At 45.4% G+C, this 22398-nt stretch overlaps 1 protein-coding gene across 17 annotated transcripts in view; it reads left to right on the forward strand.

The window, feature by feature from the left end:
• The first annotated feature begins 6828 nt into the window (after positions 1-6828).
• RBFOX2 (RNA binding fox-1 homolog 2) overlaps positions 6829-22398 on the forward strand; it is a 259307-nt gene continuing 243737 nt past the window's right edge. For 9 of the 17 annotated variants that reach the window (XM_053662122.1, XM_053662124.1, XM_053662119.1 and 6 more), the window contains exon 1: positions 7040-7336. In XM_053662122.1, coding sequence (XP_053518097.1) covers positions 7145-7336 — 192 coding nt within the window. In that variant the 5' untranslated portion in view covers positions 7040-7144. Of the gene's footprint in view, positions 7337-22398 lie in introns of all 17 variants that reach the window. The other 8 variants (XM_037160424.2, XM_037160428.2, XM_037160426.2 and 5 more) reach the window with 2 other exon arrangements.

Below are 22398 nucleotides of genomic sequence, written 5' to 3' on the forward strand. Positions count from 1 at the left end.
GAAAAAATACAGACGTGATCTTTGGCACAGAAATATTAATGTACATTCCGAGCATCTTCCACTATCCCTATCTTCCCTTTCAGGATTAAAACTGTAACAGTGGAAAAACAGAGAGACTGAGCTTTTAAAAATTGATTTGAGAGAGAGAGAGAAAGAGAGAAACATTGACTTGCGTTGCTCCACACATTCATGCATTTGCTGGTTACCCTTGTATGTGCCGTGACTGGGATCTCAGCCCGCAACCTTGGCATATGGGGATGGCGCTCTGAGTGTCCAGCCGGGTGGGACTGAGCTTCTGAATTACCAAATAGACTTTGAAACACATGGCTTGAGAGAAAAGTCTTTGTGTTTCAAAAGCCTAGTGTTTTGAACTACCAGTCTCAACCCTGCATGACCCTGGTCATCATACCCACGCCCTACAAAATTTAGAGACTTTTGCCAGAAACAGTGTCAGTTGGGACCAGTTTCGCGTTCCTCCCACCCCAGCAAACATGGGGCAATGTGGCAAGGTCTGAAGAGAGAGAGAGAGAGTGAATAAGAGCTGGAGCCTTTTGGGGGGCTCTGGGGAACCCCTGCCCACTGCCTCCTTGTAGCTGGAGCCTGGGGGGGGGGAGAGGGGGAGACAAAGCTGTAGGAGGAGAAGAGGTCTGTGCCTTGCCTCCCATCAGAAGCCTTGGGGGGGCACATTTGCAATGTTCTCCTCTACTAAGAGCTTGAGGAGTAGGGATGCCTCAGTGTGTTTACACAGCAGGGTTCAGAGAGAGCCGCTCAGAGACGCCCAGCAGCCAGGTTATCCCATGTGCTTCACAGAGTTGTGAGGCCCTAGAGACGAAGCCTTTCCTGGCGTAGCCCTGGGCAAGGGGTACTCTGGGTAAATCGATGACTTAGGAGCAGACAGGACAGCTTAGTGGATGGAGGTCAGTTAGGATGGATATGACAGCCAGACTGGGGCCTGGAGAAAGACACCCGGGCAGGTGCTGGCAGGGATGACGAAGCCCCAACGCCTCGATTCAGCAAAGGTCCAGGAGCTGCCCTTCCCAGAGGGAACGCAGGGTTAGGAGAGCTAAGTTGTTTCAGAGAATAAGAAGTTGGAATTTTTTTTGTTCCTTCCTCTTTAGAAGATTTGTACCCACTTGAAATAAAACACCCTAAAAAGTCCACGTAGCATGGGGAAGCATGGGAGGGGCAGTGGACTTGGAGTAGGGGACATTCGGTTGTCAGCAGCCATTCCGTGTGACCTTGAGACTCGGGTCATCTCTCTGGGGCTCAGTCGTCTCATCCGTAAAAGGAGACCTAACCCTGCCTACCTCGCAGATGCGCCGTGGGCTGTGAGTGCAAAGAAAGGGCCTGTTTCTCGGCCTGGTTCCTATTAGGGGCTCGGTGAACGGCTGACCCTCCCCTGCCTTTTCCTCTGAGGCCACTTCCGATTTCAATACTCCGTCATTCTTTGTGGAAAAGATGGATACAACAGCTTATATATGCCAGGGCCTGGAAAATTTAAAAAAAATGCCTTCCCTCCTCTGTAAGGAAGCAATAAAAACCTAGGAGGAGGCACAAAACAGACAATGAAAACTCAACTTGGGAACAGGGTGGGGGTAGGGGGCAGGGTGAGGGCGGCGACGGCACGAAATGAAAAACAACTCAATACCCTGCTATCATCCTTCATCAAGCTACAGAAATAGAAACCAGACAAACACATTATGTGAAGGGCAAAAGGGTTGGCAAGGTTCTGGCCCATAGGAAAAACCCAGGTTCAATAATGCCATGAGCAGAGGGAGGTAGGGAAGTGAGGCCAAAGTTAATGGCGGGGCTTATGTCAAAAGGCTGGTTTTATAGTACTAATGAGGCTTAAACACCACACATTCCTCTTTTGCTGAACTCAGATTCTCATTAGGCTTTGTATTGGCTCCCGGATCCGCCAGCCACATGCCAGGAGTCCCTTCTACTTCCTCTGGCCCATGAATTATCAAGGGTATTCTCTGCCTTTCTTTTTTGGGAAAAGAAAGCTTTGGAGTAGAAAGTGCTGTCTTCTATTTATATCTACTTTTCTCTCTCTGATTGGAGAGATGATAAATTTTGGGGAAGGAGCCTGGCCCTGAGAACTCTGTCTTTATTTAGAAGAGTTCATGGTTAAGACAGCAAGCTAAGGTCATCTGCTCTGCTCTGGGTCTTTATCTGTTCTTCCAGCAGGAGTGTGAGGTTTCAGACTGTGTGTTTGAATATTTCTAGGGTTGTTAGAATAGCCACATCTTTTGTGTCAAGCTCTGTGCTTGCTGCCAGGGACACAAAAATCAAGGAAGGGACTAAGAAAGCATTCATGGTCCAAAAGAGCTTATAAAATAGAGAGAGCACATCACCAGGTTATCTGATGGCTGTCAGGTAACCAGAGCTCAGGTAACTGGGTTAACAAAAAATGATGTTTGAACAGATCTTTCATAAGATCTTCTCTTTCCTGTGGGCCCACAACAGCCCTGTGGCTAGGTGGACCCACTTACCTTTCTCAGTCTCAGTACGAGGACCACAGCTGGTCCCAACTCCACTCTGGTCCTGGGACCCCAAGGCCAGGGCTGTAGCCTGTCAGAGTTTTCTCCTTGTGAACAGTGCCGAACTCCCTGTAAGCGCCTGCAGGCACACAAGAATCTGCTCACTTTTTAGTAGAAATGATATCCTGGGAAACTCCTCGTTTTTAAAGACCCAGATCAAACACATCATTCTCAGTGTAGCTTGTCTTCTCTTCCCCAGACAGGGGCAGTTATGTGCTCCTATAGAAGCTATGTGCTCCTATAGCTTTTGGCACACATAATGGTTATATTAATAAGGATAACAGGAGTAATAATAGTAGTAAAAAGGTCTAAGTTACCATTATCGAGTGTGTCTAGAGCCAGATACCATGCTAAGTGCTGTGCATGCATTATTGAATGCTCAAAAGAACCCTGGGGGGAGAGATAATTTATTGTCCTCTGTTCACAGATTGTTTCAGTTAAGAGTTGAGTTTGGCTGCTTGTAAAAACTTGTCCATGGTGGCTTAACCAAATGGAACTTAATTTGCTCAAATAACAATAAATTAAAGGTAGAGAGGCCAGAGCTGGTGGCTGCACAATACCTTTCTCAGCATGTAGCTTTCGTTGCAGTGGAGACAAGGTGAATGAATGCTGTTCCTCCATCTGTGTTCTGAGCAGGAGGAAGGGTAAAGGTGAAAGGGCAAAGGGTGAAGGGCAAAGAGCCTTTCCTTTTTGTGGTTTTGTCTTATTATCGGGAAGTGATGTTATTCCCCATCTACATCTTGATGGCCAGGGCTGTGTTATGTGGTCACCCTTAACTGTCAAGGAGCCTGAGAGAGCTTCCTCCCTCTGTTTAAAGCTAGGAAGATTTCCGCCACGAACAAAGTTGGGGTTCTGCTAGTGAGGAATAAGAGGAGAAATGGACATTGGGTTGGAAACTACCAGTGCCTGCCACACAAATGAAGAAACTGGGCCTTAGAGATGTTCAGGATCTCGTTCAAGGTCAAATATATGGCCAAGTCAGATCCCAACCCATGCCTGTTTGATATGAGTCCATGCTCTTGACCACTATGAGAGATGACCTCCCTATCCTGATTGATCGTAACTGTTTTTAATTTGTTCCCCCTTTCTTTCCCAGAGTGAGAACTCCTTGATACCAGGAACTAATTTTTTTAAAAAAAGATTTTATTTATTCATTATTAGAGAGAGGTGAAGAGAAGGAGAAAGAGAGGGAGAGGATCATCAATGGGTGGTTGCCTCTCGTGAACCTTGTACCAGGGACCTGGCCTGCAACCCAGGCATGTGCCCTGACTGGGAATCGAACTGGCGACCCCTTGGTTCACAGTCTGTGCTCAATCCACTGAGCTACACCAGCCAGGGGACCAGGAACTAATTTTATTCTTTTTGGCATTCCAGACTCTTGCTCATAGTTTGTCAAATGGATAAATGAATAAATGTTAGGACTTCAGTAGTTTCTGCAGGTAAAATTCTTACTAGGAAAATATTCCTTAATTTCTTCTTTCTCTGTAATATTTTATAATCGCCTGTCCCCACAGGGCTAGCTGCAGAGGTACGTGAAAGAAATGGTCCTGGCCTTTGTGCTGTGGAGGGTGCAATTTGGTCTCTTCAACTGTTTAGAGGCTTCTGTTCTACCCCCCTAGCCCAAAGCTTACTGTTTATTTACAGGGCAGGGTCCAATTTCTCTTTGTTCTGCCTGGTCATTCAAACATTCCTATACCTCATTGCTCTATTTATTGGGGAAATACCTGAATACTAATTTTAGTCACAAGCAGACTGATCCCAAATCTCATTCTTGCTGGGTCATGGAGCAGCCCAGGAAGGACCTAGCATTATTTAGACTCCAGTGTTTGGTTAAAAAACAAACAAATAAACAAACCCATTGTGGTTCCATAGGCCAGCAGGAGACATTCTGATTTTTCTTCAAAGCCGTGATATTTGCGCTCACTTGCACAGGATTAAGCCTCATCTGCTATGGGGTACCGCCAACTGGCAGTAGGGAGGTTACTTAGGTTGAGACTGTCTCATTTAGCTCAAGAACAAGCTTGCGGGCGCTTGGACTTCCAACTTGATGGCCCAGGTAGCAATGTTAGATGATATATATTTACTTATTAAGCTGTTACTATATGTTAGACTCTGTGCTCAGCGCTTTATTTTGTCTCATTTAATTTTTAGAACAACATGGTGACTATTGTCACATTACCAGCAAAGGATGTGAGGCTTAGTGAAAATAAAGGACTGGCTCAACACAGTGGCTGCCCCAAACGGTGACTTGGGGAACTCTGGCCATCATACTCTCCAGTGGCCCCACCCAAGTGACCTTATATAATTTAAAAAAAAATTCAACAGTAGTGATAATGATATTCTTTTATCTCGACCATGAACACTTTTCTCACTCTTATTTAAAATGTGAATAAAATGATAATGGTAATAATAACAATAAGTAACTTTTATCGAGTGGTTACAATAGGCCAATCTGTTTGAGACCTTAATGTGTGGTAACTTGTTAAATCCTCACAATAATCCTTTCAGAAAGATAATATCATCCTACTTATCAGATGAAGAAACAGGCATAGGCAGGCTAAGCACTTTTCACAAGATATCATGACTTGTAAGTGGCAGAGCTAAAACTCGGCTATTTTTATTGATTTATGATGCAGCCCAGGTTAAAAAAAATGTGCTTGCTATTAAGACCAGGCTTGAAGACAAATCCTTCTGCCCTCTCTTTCAATTGGTCTACAGGCCCTAAACTCCTTCTATACAGAAATTCTTAAGTATTCACTGGTTCAACATCACATGGGCAACAGTTGTTAAAGCCTGGGTTCAAACCCGGATTGGTCTGACTCTAAAGCAAGGATCTTTACTGTTGTACTGTTCCAGCCCTAGCTAGGTTAAACCCAAGTTCAAAGGTCAAATAATAGGCCCATCTGAAAATGATTTTAGAAATCATCTAATTCAGGGTTTCTCAACCTCAGCACTATTGACATTTTTGGCTGGACAACTGTTGTGAGGACTGCCCTGTTCATCACAGGATGATGAACAATATACCTGGCCTCTATCCACTAGATGCCCTGTTGTAACAACCAAATATGTCTCCAGATGTTGACAAATGTCCTGGGGGAGAGGGGAAGGGGCAAAAATCGCCCTTGGTTGCAAACCACTGATGTAAACCACTTCTTCATTTTACAAATGATGACTCAAACGTCCAAAGAGATGAAGTAACTTGTTCAAGTAGAATTCAGGTCTTTCATGCAACATCATTGTATCCCCTATAATGTACAGGGCACAATATGGAAGCCAGAGAAAAACAGATGCCCTCTTGGTCCTTACAATCTGTTAAGAGAAAGAAGGTTTTGCAGAAATATCTCTAACTGTACGAAGTCGATAATAAAGTGTTACACTACAGCAAGGTGTACATACATAGAATATGATTTAGTGTCCCGAGATCTGGATTTGCTTCTTTTTGCAGGACTTGAACAAGCTTCACGCTCATCATTAGTGTTAAGTAGTTCCTGATATGCGCTCTGCCTATACCACCCGTTTCAAAACGGATCTGTGAATGCATTGTGCAAACCGTGAAGCTTTTACAAACATCAAGTATTATTAATATGATCAGAAATGTGATAAAAATAATTATGATGATCAGAGTAAAAGTTTTTCAGAATGGGAGAGAGCCGTGGAGTGGTGATTTCATTCCTGGATCTTCCAACTGTATATTCCCATTCTTTTGCGGGACCGGGAGCAAAAGAGGGAGTAACGACGACCCCTCCCACACAGTGCCCTTTCCTCTCTAGAAACCAACCACGTCCTTGGGCCTCTCAAGCTCCGCCTGTCCTAGGCTGTGGCCCTGCCCTTATAGGAGAAGACACCGCCCCCTCCGCGTTGGCTGGAATACCAGCAGCGCAGGTCCTCCACCACAATCCCTCCCCACTACCGGAGACTCCCGAGCTTTCCCGATCTCTTCCCGGCTTCCCTCGGGCTCCCGAAACGGAGGAGACGGAGATTGCCGAGGGGCTCTGGCCCCGCCCCACTGGCTCGGTAGCTACCACCGCTCCGCTCTCTCCGCCCCACCCCCAGCCACAGCCTCCCGCGCGGGCTGGAGTCCCAGATCCCGTTCCCTCCCTCCTTCTTTCTCCCCGCCTTCCCGGTGCTGCCACTGTGGCGGGTCGGAGGATCCCGGCCAGTCAGCTCGTTCCTGCTTCGAGCCCCTCCTCCCCCCAAATAAACACCCCTCCCCACGCTTCGGGAGCCGGACCGCCCCCTTCCTCCCTTGGCCCGGCGTGTTGTGAGGGACAGTGTGAGGGAGAGGGCGCGAGCCGGCGGGCAAGCTCCGTCTGTGCGAGAGGCGGGGCCCGCGGCGGCCAGGCTGGGGTTGCGTGTGCGCGTGGCGGTGCGAACGACTGCGCGTCGCGACCCGCCGGCCGTCTCGAGCCGAGGACCTGGGGACCGACGACCGTCAGTCGCCGAGGGGCACTGGGCCCGCGCGCGCGCACGCACGCACGCACGCGGGGGCGGGGGCGGGGGCAGGCGCGCGCCCGCCTGTCGCGACTGTCGGGGCCGAGGCCCAGGGGGAGGTGGCCTGTCGCGGGTCGCCCGGCTCCCGGAGGCGAGGGGGGCGCGGGCGGATGGCCGAAGGCGCCCAGCCGCAGCAGCCGCTTCAGCTCGGGCCCGGCGCCGCTGCCCGGGGGATGAAGCGGGAGTCGGAGCTGGAGCTGCCGGTGCCCGGAGGCGGTGGAGACGGAGCCGAGCCCGGCCTGAGCAAGCGGCCGCGCACCGAGGAGGCGGAGGCCGCCGCCGACGACGGCGGCGGGATGCAGGTGACCGCGCGGGACGGGTGCCCCGTTACGGCAGGGGTGCGGCGCGGGGCCGGGAGGGCGGCCTGGGGCTCCCGGGGCTTGGAGAGGGGTGGACTCCAGGGATCCTGGCTTGGAAGTGGGAGGGGGCCGTTCGGGGCCTGGTTGAAAGGTAGCGCGAGCTCCGGCTGGGAGGCGAAGGGTGCAGGAGGACCCTAGTGTGCCCACGAGGATCCCGATTTCGGAGGGAATGAGGAGACACGACGCGTGGATAGGTTTTTTGGGGAAATCGAACATGGTTGAGATGGGTTCCATTTCTTCAAACCCTTCCATAGTTCCTTGAGGTGGAGTGGAAGCCAGGAGATCCTGCCCAAGAGAGCCACTGGACTGAGTCGAGGACGAGGGGACAGTGGTGGGAACCCCCCTACGAAGGAGTACCTTTTTGGCAGCCCTCGACACACACTGGGGTGTGGAAGGGGTGTGGCATATAAAGGAGAGGAATGAAAAGCGAGAAAACTCCTCGAGAGCCCAAAGGGGATGTGGCTTAGTTTGTGGGTTAACTCAGTTACATACACAAGGAGTGTGAGAAGTACAAGGAGTTTGGTAGTGTTGTGGGGACAGCGTGGTGCTCAGTCGTGATGCATTAACTTTGTGGAGCTAGCGAGTGGGTCTGAAGGGAGACCAGGACATGTCCCTCCTGCACTTTGTCAGTTGCATCTTACATAGCTAAAGCATCGACTGGCTCTTTAATGTTCTCGGATATAAAAGAAAATTTACAGGGCTGTTAGAAGACTGGATTCTGAGTAGGGAATGGGGAATTGTAGTTATGATGTCAGTTGCCTTTGTAATTTGAGGAAGAAGGTGAAGTCTTTGTAGGTTTTAGGATTTGGTCTCTGTTCAGTTAATCGTCGCTGTGGAGTGGTGAGGGGTTCACTTACTAGCAATTGTTTAGACATCTGTCTAATTCTCTTAGAATCATAGAATATTAGAAGGGATGAGACATTTTCCAGGAGTTCTTAACCTGGATAGACTCAGAAGAGTGTTAGGCAGAATAGTAGTTTACCTGCACTTTTTTGGTGGGAAAGAGTCGATAGTTATTTATTTTTCTTTTTGGAGTGGACTCAAGTCCCTAAATGTTTTAACCGCCTCATTTTATAGATGACTCAAAAGCCCAAAGAAGTCTGGTACCTCGCCTAAGGCTGGCCAAGTAGTTGGTAGTAAAACTAGAACTGAAAGCCCAGTCTTCGAATTCCTATTGCTGTGCTCTCTCCATTACACCACTCTTGGAAATCTCTGCAGTGCTGAAAGACTTCCTGTGCTCTGCTCCTGCTTTCCAAGGCTCTGCCTGACTTCCTGTGTGAGCCATGCAGCTGTGGTTCAGCCTGGCATATTTGCTGTGTGCATCTCGGTCTCCTTGGCCGGGGCCACTTGGGTACTTCTGTTGATTTGGGTAAAGTGATCCTCTTTGTGTTTATTTTTGAATTCTTTTGTGTGCCTGATTTTGTTCTCCATTAGAACTCTGTTAGGCAGAGGGATTGTGAGAAGTAAGAACTTGGGGCCATGGAAAAAATATGGAAGAATCTAGGGGGACTTTAGGTGAGATGGGTTAATATTGGATGGTAAGGAGGAAAGACTGCATGTTGGTGCTGGTGAGCATGTTCTGCTTGGTGTGTGCATATACCTGTGTATGTCTGTATTCATTTGTTGTCTCTGTCAATCATAGTTAACAGACTCCGCCCTTTACTCCTGGGGCCCATTATTTGCTGGTTGCCTTCCAATTGGCTAAGGAGAGTAGTATTTGGAAGCAGAGCAGTGCATAGGGACTTTGGGGTATTCAGAGGAAGGAGTGGATTAGGTCCTTTGGGTAAAAATTGCAAACTTAGAAGTATCCTACAGAGAATGCTTTTTTCATTCTGTGCATTTGTGTATGTTTATTTTTCACTATATGTAGTTTCATTGTTGTAGCTCCAACACACCTTGTCACAGGTGTTCGTATCATTGGTGATTTACTCCCCTGACTGGCTGTGTGGTTGTGGGGAAAACCCCTTCTTTTGGGGCTTCTATTTCCTTAGTTGTAAGATAAAGTGTTTATACAAGATGATTTCTGAGTTACCTCCTAAAAAATACGTCAAGTTCTCTGATTGTAAGGTACTTGGTGCTTACAATTTCGGGGGGGAGGCAACATGGGTGAAAGTTTTAAAAAGTTTATGTATAAATGATTTATATATAAATGTAAGTTCAGAGGAATAGGAATAGAGTTACAGCAGAGTAGTTGCGTATCAAAGGCATTGCGTAATTTAGAGACAAAGTATGCTGGTTATTTGTGCCTCTGGTTCCAGAAGATGGAGATGATTATTCCCGCTGGAATGGTCAAGGAAGGCTTTATGGGGAGTTGAAATTTGAGGTGTAATTGGGAGTAAAAGAGAAATAATATTCATGAAAAGATAAAATTTAAGCCTACGTGACCTTCACTTCTAGGATGTTCTTGTATCATTCTGAGAATAATTATAGAATATTTAATATTCATTTAACTAGTGCTTATTGCACAACTGCAATGTGCCAGGCCCTGTTTTAGAGCCTAGGAGATATGGTAGTGGTCAGGGAAGGCTTCTCTGATGGGTGACCTTTGAATGGAGTGAGGGAATGGGTCTTTCAGATATTCCAGGGAAGAGGGCTCAAGAGAGGAGCTGTGGGTACTGAGGCAGTTGCAGCTTCTGAAGCTAGGGCACCAGCTGCCTCTTTAATGTTGTGGGGTAGAGACCCCTTGTAGCTGGAGCAGAAAGAGCAGAGGTTTGGAACCTCAGGAGAGGGTATTAGTGGTGTGGAAATGTCTATAGGCTATTTGTAAGTGTACACATTAAAAATCTTAGTGTAGCTGAGCTTTTTGGTGTATGGGCTTATTTTATTTTTACTTATTTATTTATTTTTTAGGGAAACAAAAATTTATTACCTTAGAAATCTGGAGATCAGAAGTCCAAAATCAGCCCCGGCTGGTGTGGCTCAGTCATTGAGCACTGGCCTGCGAACCAAAGGGTCGCTGGTTTGATTCCCAGTCAGAGCCCATGCCTGGGTTGTGGGCCAGGTCCTCAGTAAGGGGTGTGGGAGAGACAACCACACATTGATGCTTCTCTCCCTCTCTTTCTCTTTTCCCTTCCCTTCTCTTTTCTCTAAAAATAAATAAGTAAAATACTGAAAAAAAATTCATCATTTCCTAATCATTAAAAAAAAAAAGCCCCAAATCAGTGTCATGGATCTCAAGTTAATGTCAGCAGACTGGTTGCTCCTGGGGACCCCGGGGGAGGGTCCATTTGTTGCCGCTTCCAGCGCCTGCAGGCCGCCCGCAGCCCTTGGCTCCTTGGCTGGTGACCGTGTCACGCCGGTCTCTGCTTGCATTGCAACATGGCCTTCTCTACATATGAGTTTGTCTTAAAGCAAGTGTGTTTTTTTTTTCCTTGCAGCTTAACACAAATAGAGTTTTTCTGAGGTCATAGCTCCTTCTGGGAAGCCTCCTGACAATTTAGCTCACAGTAGCCACAGCCTTCCCTTGGCTGCTTTACACTGATGCTTCATTATGCATCACATGTATTGTCCCTTAATTGTGTTGTTATTCTTGTTCCCTTAGTGAGACCGTAAGCTTCTATAAGATGGGAACGATACTTTCTTTGTATTTATTCTTTTTGAAAAAAATTGATTCTAGAGAGAAGGGAAGGGAGGGAGAAAGTGGGGAGAGAAACAATGATATGAGAGAGAAACGTTGATCGGTTGCCTTTTGCACACGCCCCAGCCGGGGACTGAACCGGAAGCCCAGGCATGTGTACTGACTGGGAATCCACCTGACAACCTTTTGGTTTACAGGATGATGCCCAACCAGCTGAGCCTCACGGACCAGGATTCTTGGTATTCGTTCTTAATACCTAACGCTTTGGGGTAAATGGTATGTGCTTGATGCCTGCTAAGTTGAGGTTGAAATTTACCTTTCTTACAAATAATTAAGGGATAGAAAAGAATGAAATTCAGGGGTAAGAGTACCTTCGTGAAATTCCCCAATCTTTTGAGTGTCAAAAGATTAACCCCTTTTTTTGCCCTGGCTAGTGTGGCTCAGTGGATTGAGTGCTGGCCTGGGAACCGAAAGGTTGCCAGTTTGATTTCTGGTCAGGCACATGCCTGGGTTGCCGGCCAGGTCCCTAGTTGGGGGCGTTCAAGTGGCAACTAATCCATGTATCTCTCACACATTGATATTTCTCTCCCTCTCTTCCCCTCTCTGTAAAAGTAAATAAATTAAAAAAATCTTTTTGTTTTAAAAGAAAAAGATTAACCCTTTTTTACAGGCGGAAGTTATTTCCTGGGGTTAATTTCCCAAGGCTGCTTATGAAATGTAGCTGTACCTCTAAGCTGCAGATTCCAAAGCCGAACCCTGTTGAGTTACAGCCACTAAGCTTTTGGAGCATTACTGCCTGAAGTGGACTGTAGCGAATGCAAGGGAGTCTGTGGTACTTACGTTGTGATCCTTGGGCTCACATGGACAGAGAGGAAGGGTCGGTCCTTTCAAGGACGGGACCCAGACCTTTATGTGGGTGGAAGAGGAGTCAGCACTACCCTGGAAATGGTGTAGAGACAGAGAGCCCTGAGCCATGGAGCAGGAGGGAAGAGGCAGATCAGCTTGTAAACGGGAATACTGTTTGAGGAATGAAGTTAGTTATTCAAGAGGGTACCTGGCAGTATTTTACTCTAACCTGGCGGAAGGGTAACTGTATAGATTTCAGAGGTTCATTTCACTTTACGTACACAAGTCTCATATGTATGAGAGTTGGGCTGTCTGAAACATACTGATGAACGAATTCTTTTGTTATCTGTTCTAGTGGATAAAAACAATTTAACAAAAATTCAATCTTTGTGCATCCTGCCAGGAACTTAGCTGCTGTATAAGGCCAGGTACATCTTAATTATTACTTATTTATAGCTTCTGGCAAAATTAAAATTTATTTATTTATTTTGAGAAAGGGGGGAGAGGGGAGAGAAAGAGAGGCAGAGAAACATAGATGTGAGAGAGAAGTATCGATCAGTCGCCTCTCGCATGTGCCCTGAACAGGTACCGAACCCACAATCCAGGCATGTGCCCTGACTGGGAATCGAACCTGCTACCTTCCACTTCGCGGGATGATGCCCAGTCAAGTGAGCCACACTGGTCAGGGCCCAGCAAAATTCTTTATAGCCGTGAAGTGTTGGTATGTGATTTTTGTATGGCCCACTAACTGCTTCTGACCAGGGACTCATAAATCCAATTTAGATAAGTGGGTTCAGCAGTTCATATTAGTTGTTGATTCTGGTAGTAGGAAAACTTTTACTTGGTCCCAGGGAAGGGCTCCAGGTAGCTTGTAATTGCTATGTGGACACTGTATTTCTTGTAATAGTTTATTTCCCATTTGCTTTTTTCTGGTTTTCTCTCCTAGATGAATACCTCTTTGGATTCTCATTTGGGTATTAGGTGCTGAAACTAAGCATGGTGCTACCATTTGAGTAGAGTTATAAAAGTAATGTGCTTTTCTTCCAAGTAACAATCACAAACAATCTCACTAAAATTGTTTCATCTCTACTTGTCTTGGTCCATGTGGGCTGCCATAACAAAATACCACAGACTGGATGGCTTAAACATAGACATTTATTTCTCACAGTTCTGGAAGCTGAAGTCCAAGATCAAGGTGCTGTGAGCTCATTGTCTGCTGAGGGTTGTCTTCCTGGTTTATAGACAGCTGCCTTCTTGCTGTGTGCTCATGTGGCTTTTCCCTGGGGTGAGATCCTGGGGAGGGAGAGAAAGATACTTCTCTTCCTCTTCTGATAAGGGCACTGACCCCGTCATGAGGGTCCTATTCTTATAATGTAATCTAAAGCTAATTACCTCCCACAGGCCTCACCTCTGTCACATTACGGGCTGGGTCTTCAGTATATTGATTTTGTGGGAACACAGACATTCAGCCCACAATAGTATATGGTAAATAGTATTGCAGATGCAGAAACTGAGGCAGAGTCTCATAGAAGTGACTACTTTATTAAAAAAACCTCACAAAGAAGACTGCGAATGTAAAACTGGGAATGTCTTTGAGAAGGAGAAATTCAGATCTGTCTGAATTCAGAGTGACTCAAGAAATTAGCCCGAGTCGCAGTTGTTCCTCAGCTCTCCCATTTCCTACCCACCTTGTCATTTTTTCTCCCTCTCACTGACATGTGAACACAGCAGACATTAAGTAGAGATTTAACTTGCGTTTTGATATAAAGCAGACTGGTGCAGACAGGCCTCAAGATTACAGTACTGTGGAGAACGAAATTCTCCATACTACTTAGTATAAACAAGAATGTTGCTCTCGTGAATGACTAGTTTGACATCTTTCAGGCTGTCAGTTTGATGTCAGGCTTTAATTGTAGAAACAATAAAGACGGTCATTTTAGTGAGTGGATTTGTGTGAGTTTTTGTTGATATGCATTTGCAAAGCATAATACATCTTCATTCCAGGGCAGATGTGCACTTCCTTCAGAGACGAGAGGGAAGAGCGTCAGAGCTGATGGAAAGGAAGTGGCAGTAATTGGAGCAGGAGCAAACAGATGGAGCGAGGGATGGCGGCTGCATTTGGTGTTTTAGGTGGCCCCTAGGAGTATTGGGTTTCTCATTCTTCTCCCCTTCAGCCCCAATACAAGCAGGCAGCTTACATGGCTAAGGTTTCATTATCTAATCCATCACAGATCAGCTTGACTAAACCCATTGGCTGGCGCTGATCTAGTTAGGAGGGTAATGCAAAGCTGCTTGAGCCAGGATTGGGGCAAATCGGATCAGAACTGCCAAGTGAATCCTGGACATATTTCTGTAATTTGGGTGGAGAAAGTAGTTTAGGAAATAACTTGGGGGTGGGGGAGAGAGGGAGGACAAGCAAGCCGTCAGCCACACATTTTTCCAAATGTTGGCTTAGGGACTCTGAGGCGAAAGTGCTGGGAGGGTTTGCTGTATTTCTTTGGAGTCCAGCCAAGTTACTCTTATTATTGGAGTCGGAACGTTTTTTGGTCACTGAAGCTCAGAAATGACCTTTTTTAGTAGCATTTGGAGATTCCAGTTGTGATCACTCTGTTGTGACTTCTTTGAGTGATCCTTTAATCAAAGATGATATGATATGGGTTTCCTCTCAATTTTTAGAGGATATTGTTATTACTATTATTATTACCAACCTTAATGTATAGTTACATTTGTTATACATACAGATTTGAAGTTTGGTGTAGTGAAGGAAACCCTTTTGAATCTCTCCTGTTGGGGTTTGAATTCTGGCTCCTCTGCTTACCAACTGGATGATCTTTGGCAAGGTACTTACCACCCGTGCTCCTGTGTACATTCCTGTGAACTGGGAGAATTAGTAGGTCTCCAGTGAGCTGCTGTAATGAATAACTGGGACTACTTAAAGTGGCTGCCGTGGAACCCAGCCTCGAATGTTTATATCTTGCCTCCCTATAACCTGCAGTACAGTACTCTGTGAGTTCCTGCTGATTTCCAGATTAGTGTGGAGTGGGTAACACTCTTTTGATTCAGTGCCAGAGTTGGGAACTATTCAGCACTAGAGATGAACAGTGTGTTAAACTGGGAAACCGAATTCCTAAGGATGGTCATCAGGATGGAGAAGGAAAATGGATCTGGTCATGTCTCTCTAGTTAGAGGAAGAGGAGACATCGGCTCAGGACTGACAGGACCACAGGACCTGCCTCAGGCGTGCGGGCCTTTCACGGGGACTATGGGTGACAGATGTACACTGGCTGTTTGGTGCCACATAGATGCAGGAATCAGGAAAATGTTTGCATTTCACATTTTATAGGGTTTGTTGGTTAAATATGTTGCATCCAATAGCTGCTACTCTTTGTTCTCATTTCGGTTTGTGGAAATTGACCTGGGATGCTTTATCTCCTATGGTCTCTTTAAACCGACCCTCCAAACTGTTAACACAGTCATCCATCTAAAAGAGCTTAAAGTCATTTGATAGCTTGCTTGTCTTCGACTTCAGGGTAAAGTCCGTTCTCTCATGTGGCCTGCCTGGCCCTTCAGTCCACACTTCTGCCCGACTTCCTAGCCTTACTTCTCTCTGCACTCCACCTCCGAGTCCAAGTTCAGAGGCTGTGGTTTCCTGAGCACACTGCCGCCCGGCCCGTCCGTGCCCTGCCGGTCCCTGCCTCTTGTTTCTCTTCTTCCAGCCCGCAGTTCCTGCTCACGTCTCTCACTCGTGAGGCTCAGTCTTCAAGAATCATTTGGGATGTTGATTCTTCCTGGATGCCTTTTGTGTTGGCTCCCATCCCTCCCACAGTTTTGCTGGTTTCCAAAGCATAGTAATGCCCATAGCTCTCTTTTAGGACTTTTAAGATTAACATTTGCTCAAACGTCTGCTCTTCCACCCCTAGCCAGACTGTGAGGTCAAGGGATCCTTTGGGGTTCTGAAGGATTAAGCACTGTGCCCTGGTCTGTGGTTCTTGTTGAGTTGAACTTTGTCTTCCTGCCCTCAGTTGGAGACTGCAGATGGCTTTACTTTTTTCTCCAGTTTTTCCCTGGGGGGGTCTGGCCCGTGTACTGCTTTCCAGCTCGAGAGAAGTCCGTGTGTTGTGGCATCTGTGAATAGGAACTGGGCTTTTCTTTGATTTCGGGTTAAAGGTGAGAGAGAAGGTCTTTGAAAACAGAAGCTGGGGTGGACTTTCACTGCTGGGTGTGCTGGGTGGGCATGGCAACCTGATGTTTAGTTTCCCGTGCTCAGATATTAATGGTGTGCACGTGTGCATGTGTGAAAAGTGCCTTTGTGATGGTGTGGTTAGGGAACATAGAGGACCCACACAAGTCAGGGGCAGTTAGAGCTGAGCTGTTCCCGTTCATCAGAGCCGTCTGTCCATCTCCCCTCTGCAGTGCTGCCGAGAGATCCTGGAGTGTTGCAGTCGGCCGTGTTATCACCATGTGAGACCAAACCCACTTGGTCGACTGTGGACTTTCACCTTTCCCTTCTCAATCGTGAATTTCCTAAGCTATTATAGCTTGTTTTTATGAATGTGGGAACGATGCTAAACTGAGACGCCTCACAAAATGCATGCTATTTTTTCAGGTTACTCACTGGATATTCTTGAAAAGGAGGAAGCTTGATACAGTTCTTTCAAATCTTGCCTTTGGAGATAGGCCCATAAAAGAATTTTATAGAAACCATCTCTACTGGCCCTTGTTCTCCCTGCCTCCTTGCCTTTCAGCTTCTGATCCGTGCTCCTATATAATTCTCAACCTGTTCTCCAGCCTCAAGACTTTCCTTGTTAGCTTAGCTGGGGCCTCGTTAAAGGCAAACGGGTATACTTTGTATTGCCTCTGGCTTTTTGGATTTGAACGAGTAAAGCAGTTTTGAGAAGGGAATGAGAGAGTCCTGCAGTATCACGTCCTCTGTCATGTCCTGCGTGTAACGTGGCATCTAGAAATTTCAGCTGAGGATTCAAGGCTCAGGACACGTGATAAATATCACCTTTGAAGTAGATGACAATTTTGAATTGCCAAATGATAATGGTTGAGTAACTGCCTAAAAATGTATTTTCCCGAGGGTGGGAACAGAGCCTTTGAAGTTTAGACTTCCACACGGGTGTGTTCAACCATAATACTTGGGGTTTTTAGGGACCTAAGTCCCTAGATAATACCCTGTATGTGGGATTTTTCCCACGTAGAGTCTGGCTCCTTGGTTTCTCCTTTGCTGAGGAAAAGATTTTGCACTGAGTATTGGATATTTTACTTCCGGCATGAGGTTTTTGAGGAGGTGTACCGTTTATTTTTCTTTTTGGCTGCATCAATTTTGTTGGCTCCTAATTGGGAATATCACAAGCAAAGCATGATTTATTGGGAGGAACAGGCAGGGTAGCTGTGTGGGACCCTCTCAGCCCTGGGGCTCAGGGTGGGGGCAGAATCTGCACTAGTGAAACTAGAGGAACTGCAGACATTGTTGGGGCTGCTGTGGGGTCTGAATGTGAGCTCCAGCTACTGCTTGAGTTGGAACACTTTTGGAACAGAGGCTCATGGGAAATTCTTCCAAATGCTTTATTTGAACAGCTTTTTCCTCTGCCAGTTGGAGCCGTTTGGAGGAGGGGGTGTTAAGTGCTGTCAGCCAGATGATTTCCACAGCAGACCTATATGGATTTCATTTAAAGATTTATTTCAGGGGTGTGTGGCTTGTCCTGAGTCAAGAGGATTTTGGTTCCCCTTTCCTGGAAGTTGGTGGGCTTCTTCGAGCCTGCTCTGTTTATCTTGGACTGTTAGCAAGTAGAGAAGCAGCTGCATAGTTAGCCCTTGTTGCACGGAGCTTAGTTTCATAGGTCATCATCCTGCCTTGGGGATTTTTATACAGTCACAGTTACAGCCTTAAGTAATTTCTTTTTCTTTTTTTTCTTCCCTTTTTCTGCAGTTTCATGTGCCACAAAAATTCTGAGAAGAGTAGGTAATAATTTCGGTAGAAAGCAGGAATTGTTTTGCTCTTCCCACCACTTTCTTACTCAACTCCCTCTACCCCTTCCCCCAGTCTTTGCAAAAAGAGTCTGGCAAATGAGGTTGCTATTCTCACTAGCTTGTCCCCTAATCAGCCTGAATATGAATGTGGCTTTGACAGTTTTCACCTGCTAGTTCTTGGTTTCTAGGGAATGGGATAGTAGGACTGTGTGCTTCCAAAGCAAGAACTGGCAAAAGTGGAAGACGTTTTGTGGCGGCTCCCAGCACCCACAAAGCTTAACTCATTGGTTTGCACCTCATATAAGCTTCCAGGAACACTGTCACTGTCAGAGGCTGGCACAATGGATTTGAGGACTCTGTTTGAACTTCAGGAAGTCTGCACAATGGCTGCCTCTCACAGTGGGAGCTTTGGCAGAGCTCACAGGGGTTGGTAGTACTTGTTCTGAAAGTGTGACTGAGGTCTTATGCTGGACATCTCTGTGAGAGAGGTAGAGGCACATTTGTTTCAAGGGCGAGGAGAGGCACTGGACAGCTATCACTTACGCGGTCCACTGCATAGACGTCTGTGTTTGCTGTCCTCACAGATCTTATTGCGTGATTCGTATATTGTATTCGTGGTTTGACTCATGACTTTCAATAAGCTGATTTGGCTAATTTTGATGTCATCCTTGACTTTGAAGTGATGCTGGTCCTATTTAAAAGGCCTGTGTTGGGCTTAGAGGTTAAGATTTCTGTTGGCTACCCCCCACCCCCAGCTGCTGCTTATTATGCATTATAGACACATCTTTTGTCCCCCTACTCTATTGTAGGTCTTTAGCTGCTGGATGTCAGACTAGACATCACTTTCCACAGCAACATTTTGACCTTGAACTGGCTGTGTTTTGCAGTGTTTGGAGAGCAGTTGGTTACTGTTGGCATGTTACAAAGCCTTTCAAATAGGTGCTCTTTAGGGACCATGAGGGGTTTTTGTCAACCGTATAATAATGTTGTGGTTAACAGACATCCGTGTGTCTGTCTGTGCAGTTTTCCCTCATGCTTCCTTTGCATTTCTCTCTGAGTGGTTTGAAGTAAGTGTTATCCTGTGGATTCAGCTTTGTAATCCTGGGAAATCTGTTGCAAGAAGCCTTTATATTTGACTTTCTTGAGCTTGGTGTAGGGATCATTTACCCTTTCTGGATTTTTTTCTTCACCATGAATTGTTTTCTGCTGTTAGTTTTGGGATAATAGTAAATGCTTGTTTGGTTTACCAGTATCTTAGAGTTTGAAGAAACATGAAAAATTTGACTGGTCCAGCATTTTGTTTTAAGCAAGGAAATTGTCTAATTCAGGTTATCCTGACCTGTCTTCCATTGATTACTCTTTGAGAAATAAGAGTTATTATTCTGCTCATACACACAGAAAAAGTCAAATAACTGGACATGAAAGTTAAGCAAAATTTTCTTAACTATTGCAGTTGACTTTTCATAAGCAGGTGTCGTGAGTCACAATTCATGAAAAGGTGTTTAGTGAAGGGTCGCCCTTCTATCCCTGTTCCCCCTCTGCCCTGCACCCCATTCACAGACAAGCACCGTTGTCGTCGTCTCTTGTGCTACTTCTCTGTTCTTTTTACCCAAACAGTCACATACTTGCCACTTCTTTTGCCCTTTGTGTTTTTTTTTTTCATTTACAGTGTTAGAGGTCTGCATTTTTAAGTGTAACTGGGTCTGTTAATGCTTTCATGAGTGTTTCCTGTCGCTTTGTGCCATGCTTAGAAAAGCTTTTCCCACTCCAAAGTTATGAAAAATAGAATGGGCTTGCAAAGCGACCTGGCTTGGAAAATCCCAGCTTTAGCACTTCAGAGCTGTGTGATCTCGGTTAAGTAACCAAGCCTCGGGTCCTTACTTTGTAGAATGTGTTACAGGGGTAGCGTAGCCCTGCTGGGAGGGGCAACCCAATATACCAAGGCACATACTGAGAAGCAGGCAGTGAATGCGTGAATAAGTAGAACAACAAGTCAGTGTTTTCTCTCTCCCTCTCTCCTCTGCTTCCTTCCTCTTCTCTCTAAAATCAGTAAATAAAAATTTAAAAAGGATTAGCATAAGAATAAAAAGAGATAAGGTATGTAATGTGTTTAGTTCATGGACTGACACATAGTAGCTGTTTAATATGCAGGGTGGGACAAAAGTAGGTTCACTGTCGTTTGTATAGAAAAATAATACAATAATAAATAATAATACAAGAATAAACTCATGTATTCACAACTGTAAACCTACTTTTGTCCTACCCTGTATAATAGCTGTTTTATTATTATTAGCCACTCCTATATTTTTGTACCTTAGTGCTTTTTAAATTCCTCGAAGGCGGAAACAGTCTCTCCAGCTCTCCCTCCCTCTCCCTCTCTTTTTTTTAATCCTCATCTGAGTACATTTTTTTCATTGCACTTTAGAGAGACAGGGGGCGGGTGGAGAGAGAGCAAGAAAGGGACAACTATCAACATGAGAGAAAAACATTGACTGATTGCCTTCTGTACGCTCCTCGACCAGGGATCGAACCCATAACCTAGGTATGTGCCCTGACAGGGAATTGAACTCTCAGACTTGGTGTATGGGATGATGCTTCAACCAACTGTGCCATACTGGCCAGGGCAGGAACAGTCTCTTAATCTTTGTATCCTTGACTGCTCCTTCAGTGCCAAGGATATACGATAATGAGAACTCAGTAAATGTTGAAAAAAAAAAACATTTATATAATCTAGTTTTAAAAATCTCAATGATTTTCGTTGCTTTTTCCTTAGTCACCATCTCTGGATTTGAAGCATAGCAACTAAATTGCACGTACTACTCAGTTATTAAGTTTATATTATATTTTACAGTTTATAAAATGCTTCAGTGCAGGTCTCTATTCCCTGCAACAATCCCGAAAGAAAAGTGATTCTTCAGATAGGGAAACTGGACCTTGCTAAGTTTCGCGGCTGGGGCCCTGCAGAGCTGACGGCTCCACCCAGATCTTGTGGCTCTTTGCCCCGTGCTTTTCCTCGGGCCGCAGGCCCCTCGGACTGAAGAGAATGATCGCCGAGGAGTGGAACGAACAAGTACTTTCTTGTCTTCCCTTGCCGTGTATTTAATTTTGAAAACATTTTACCCGTTACCTGAAAGCCGATTTGTGTAGAACTTGAAGTCAACACTGAACCCCAGTTTCTTCAGTAATTTGGATCTAGCTGGTGTTTCAAATTGGGATTTTGCTAAAATTTATTGTGTACTTATTTGTGCCAAGCCTTGTATTAGGGGCATTATGTGTTCATCTCACTTTTCTGTTGTTCGTGGTCAGGGGATTTGAATGGGATAATTGTATGTATGATGGTCTGTTGTTGTTGTATATTTGTATTTTTGCCTCAAATTTATTCCTTCTGATTTGAGCAAATTGTAGATTCATAGTAGATAAATGAACAGATTGATAATGGTGAGTAGTATGAAATTGTAGGAGCTGAGGGCATCTGGACGTTATCTGGACCATCTCTCTGCCTCAGTCCGGTAAAGTGGATCATGTGCTCATTTTACTGGGCAGCTCATCTCAGGCTCAGGGAGAGGATGTGAGAGTGAACAGTTGGCCTTAGGGCTAAATAGAATCTTTCATTTCTTAGCTTTTTTTTTTTTTTTACTATTTACTAATATAAAAATATTACTATTTTTTACTAGTGTGATTTCTCTGAGAGTTCTGTGTGTGAAGTTTTATTCCTTTTTTTTACATTTATTTTTAAAACATACATATTCACATGGATATGATTCAAAATCTACAAAAGACTGAAGAGTAGAAAGTTTCTGCCTTCTGCCAACTACCTAGTGTGTCTCCTTGCAGGTGATGATCAGTGTGTTTAATTACCTGGGTGTCCTTCCAGAGATAGTACCTGCAATAATACTTTTTCTGTCTCCTTTTAAAACCTTAAGTGGTTCATAGTAATATGCATACTATTCCTTGCTCTGCTTTTCTGTGTATTTGGACATCAATTTTATATCAGTTTAGATATTTTTCTCTATTTAGGTTTTTGAAGTTGGGATCATCCTGTTTTGGTCTAGTGAAATAATTAGATCTAAAGGTCTCTGGTAAGATGACTGTGGTTAGTACAGGATCTCACAGGTTTGAGTCTGTGTGCTTTGTTGGTTTTTTTCTGAATCATGGAATCACAGGGCAGGAGACCTAATTTGCATCTCCATTCGTTCATATGAATAACTTACAAATCCCTGACCCATGATACCTTCTAAAGATGTGTGAGTAAAATAGAGGTTTCCTCAGCTCTCTGCCTGCCTCCGCCAGCTGCTCTTGGTGGTCTTTTGCCCCACTGGGGCCCATTTTGGGTCAGATACCTCGTTTGTTGTTGAGCTAGTAATGACCCTCAGAATCTGCCTTGAGTCATTGCACACAGACTCTGACCTCAGTGTGATTGTGTTCAGTGTGATACCTTTTACACCAGACGTACCCAGAATGCCCAGGTGTGCCCTTATGGAACATCAGTGCTGTCAGGAGGCTGCTCAGTGAGCCAGGTTTTGTGTTGAATTGTGAAATAGGAAGGTTTAGTCCCTAATAGGGGTTTGCATCTTGGCAGCCACGATTGCCATTAGTTTCACTTAGC

The sequence above is a fragment of the Artibeus jamaicensis genome, unplaced genomic scaffold, assembly GCF_021234435.1.
Source record: "Artibeus jamaicensis isolate MK-2021 breed Jamaican fruit bat unplaced genomic scaffold, CSHL_Jam_final contig_233, whole genome shotgun sequence".
Classification (NCBI taxonomy): domain Eukaryota; kingdom Metazoa; phylum Chordata; class Mammalia; order Chiroptera; family Phyllostomidae; genus Artibeus; species Artibeus jamaicensis.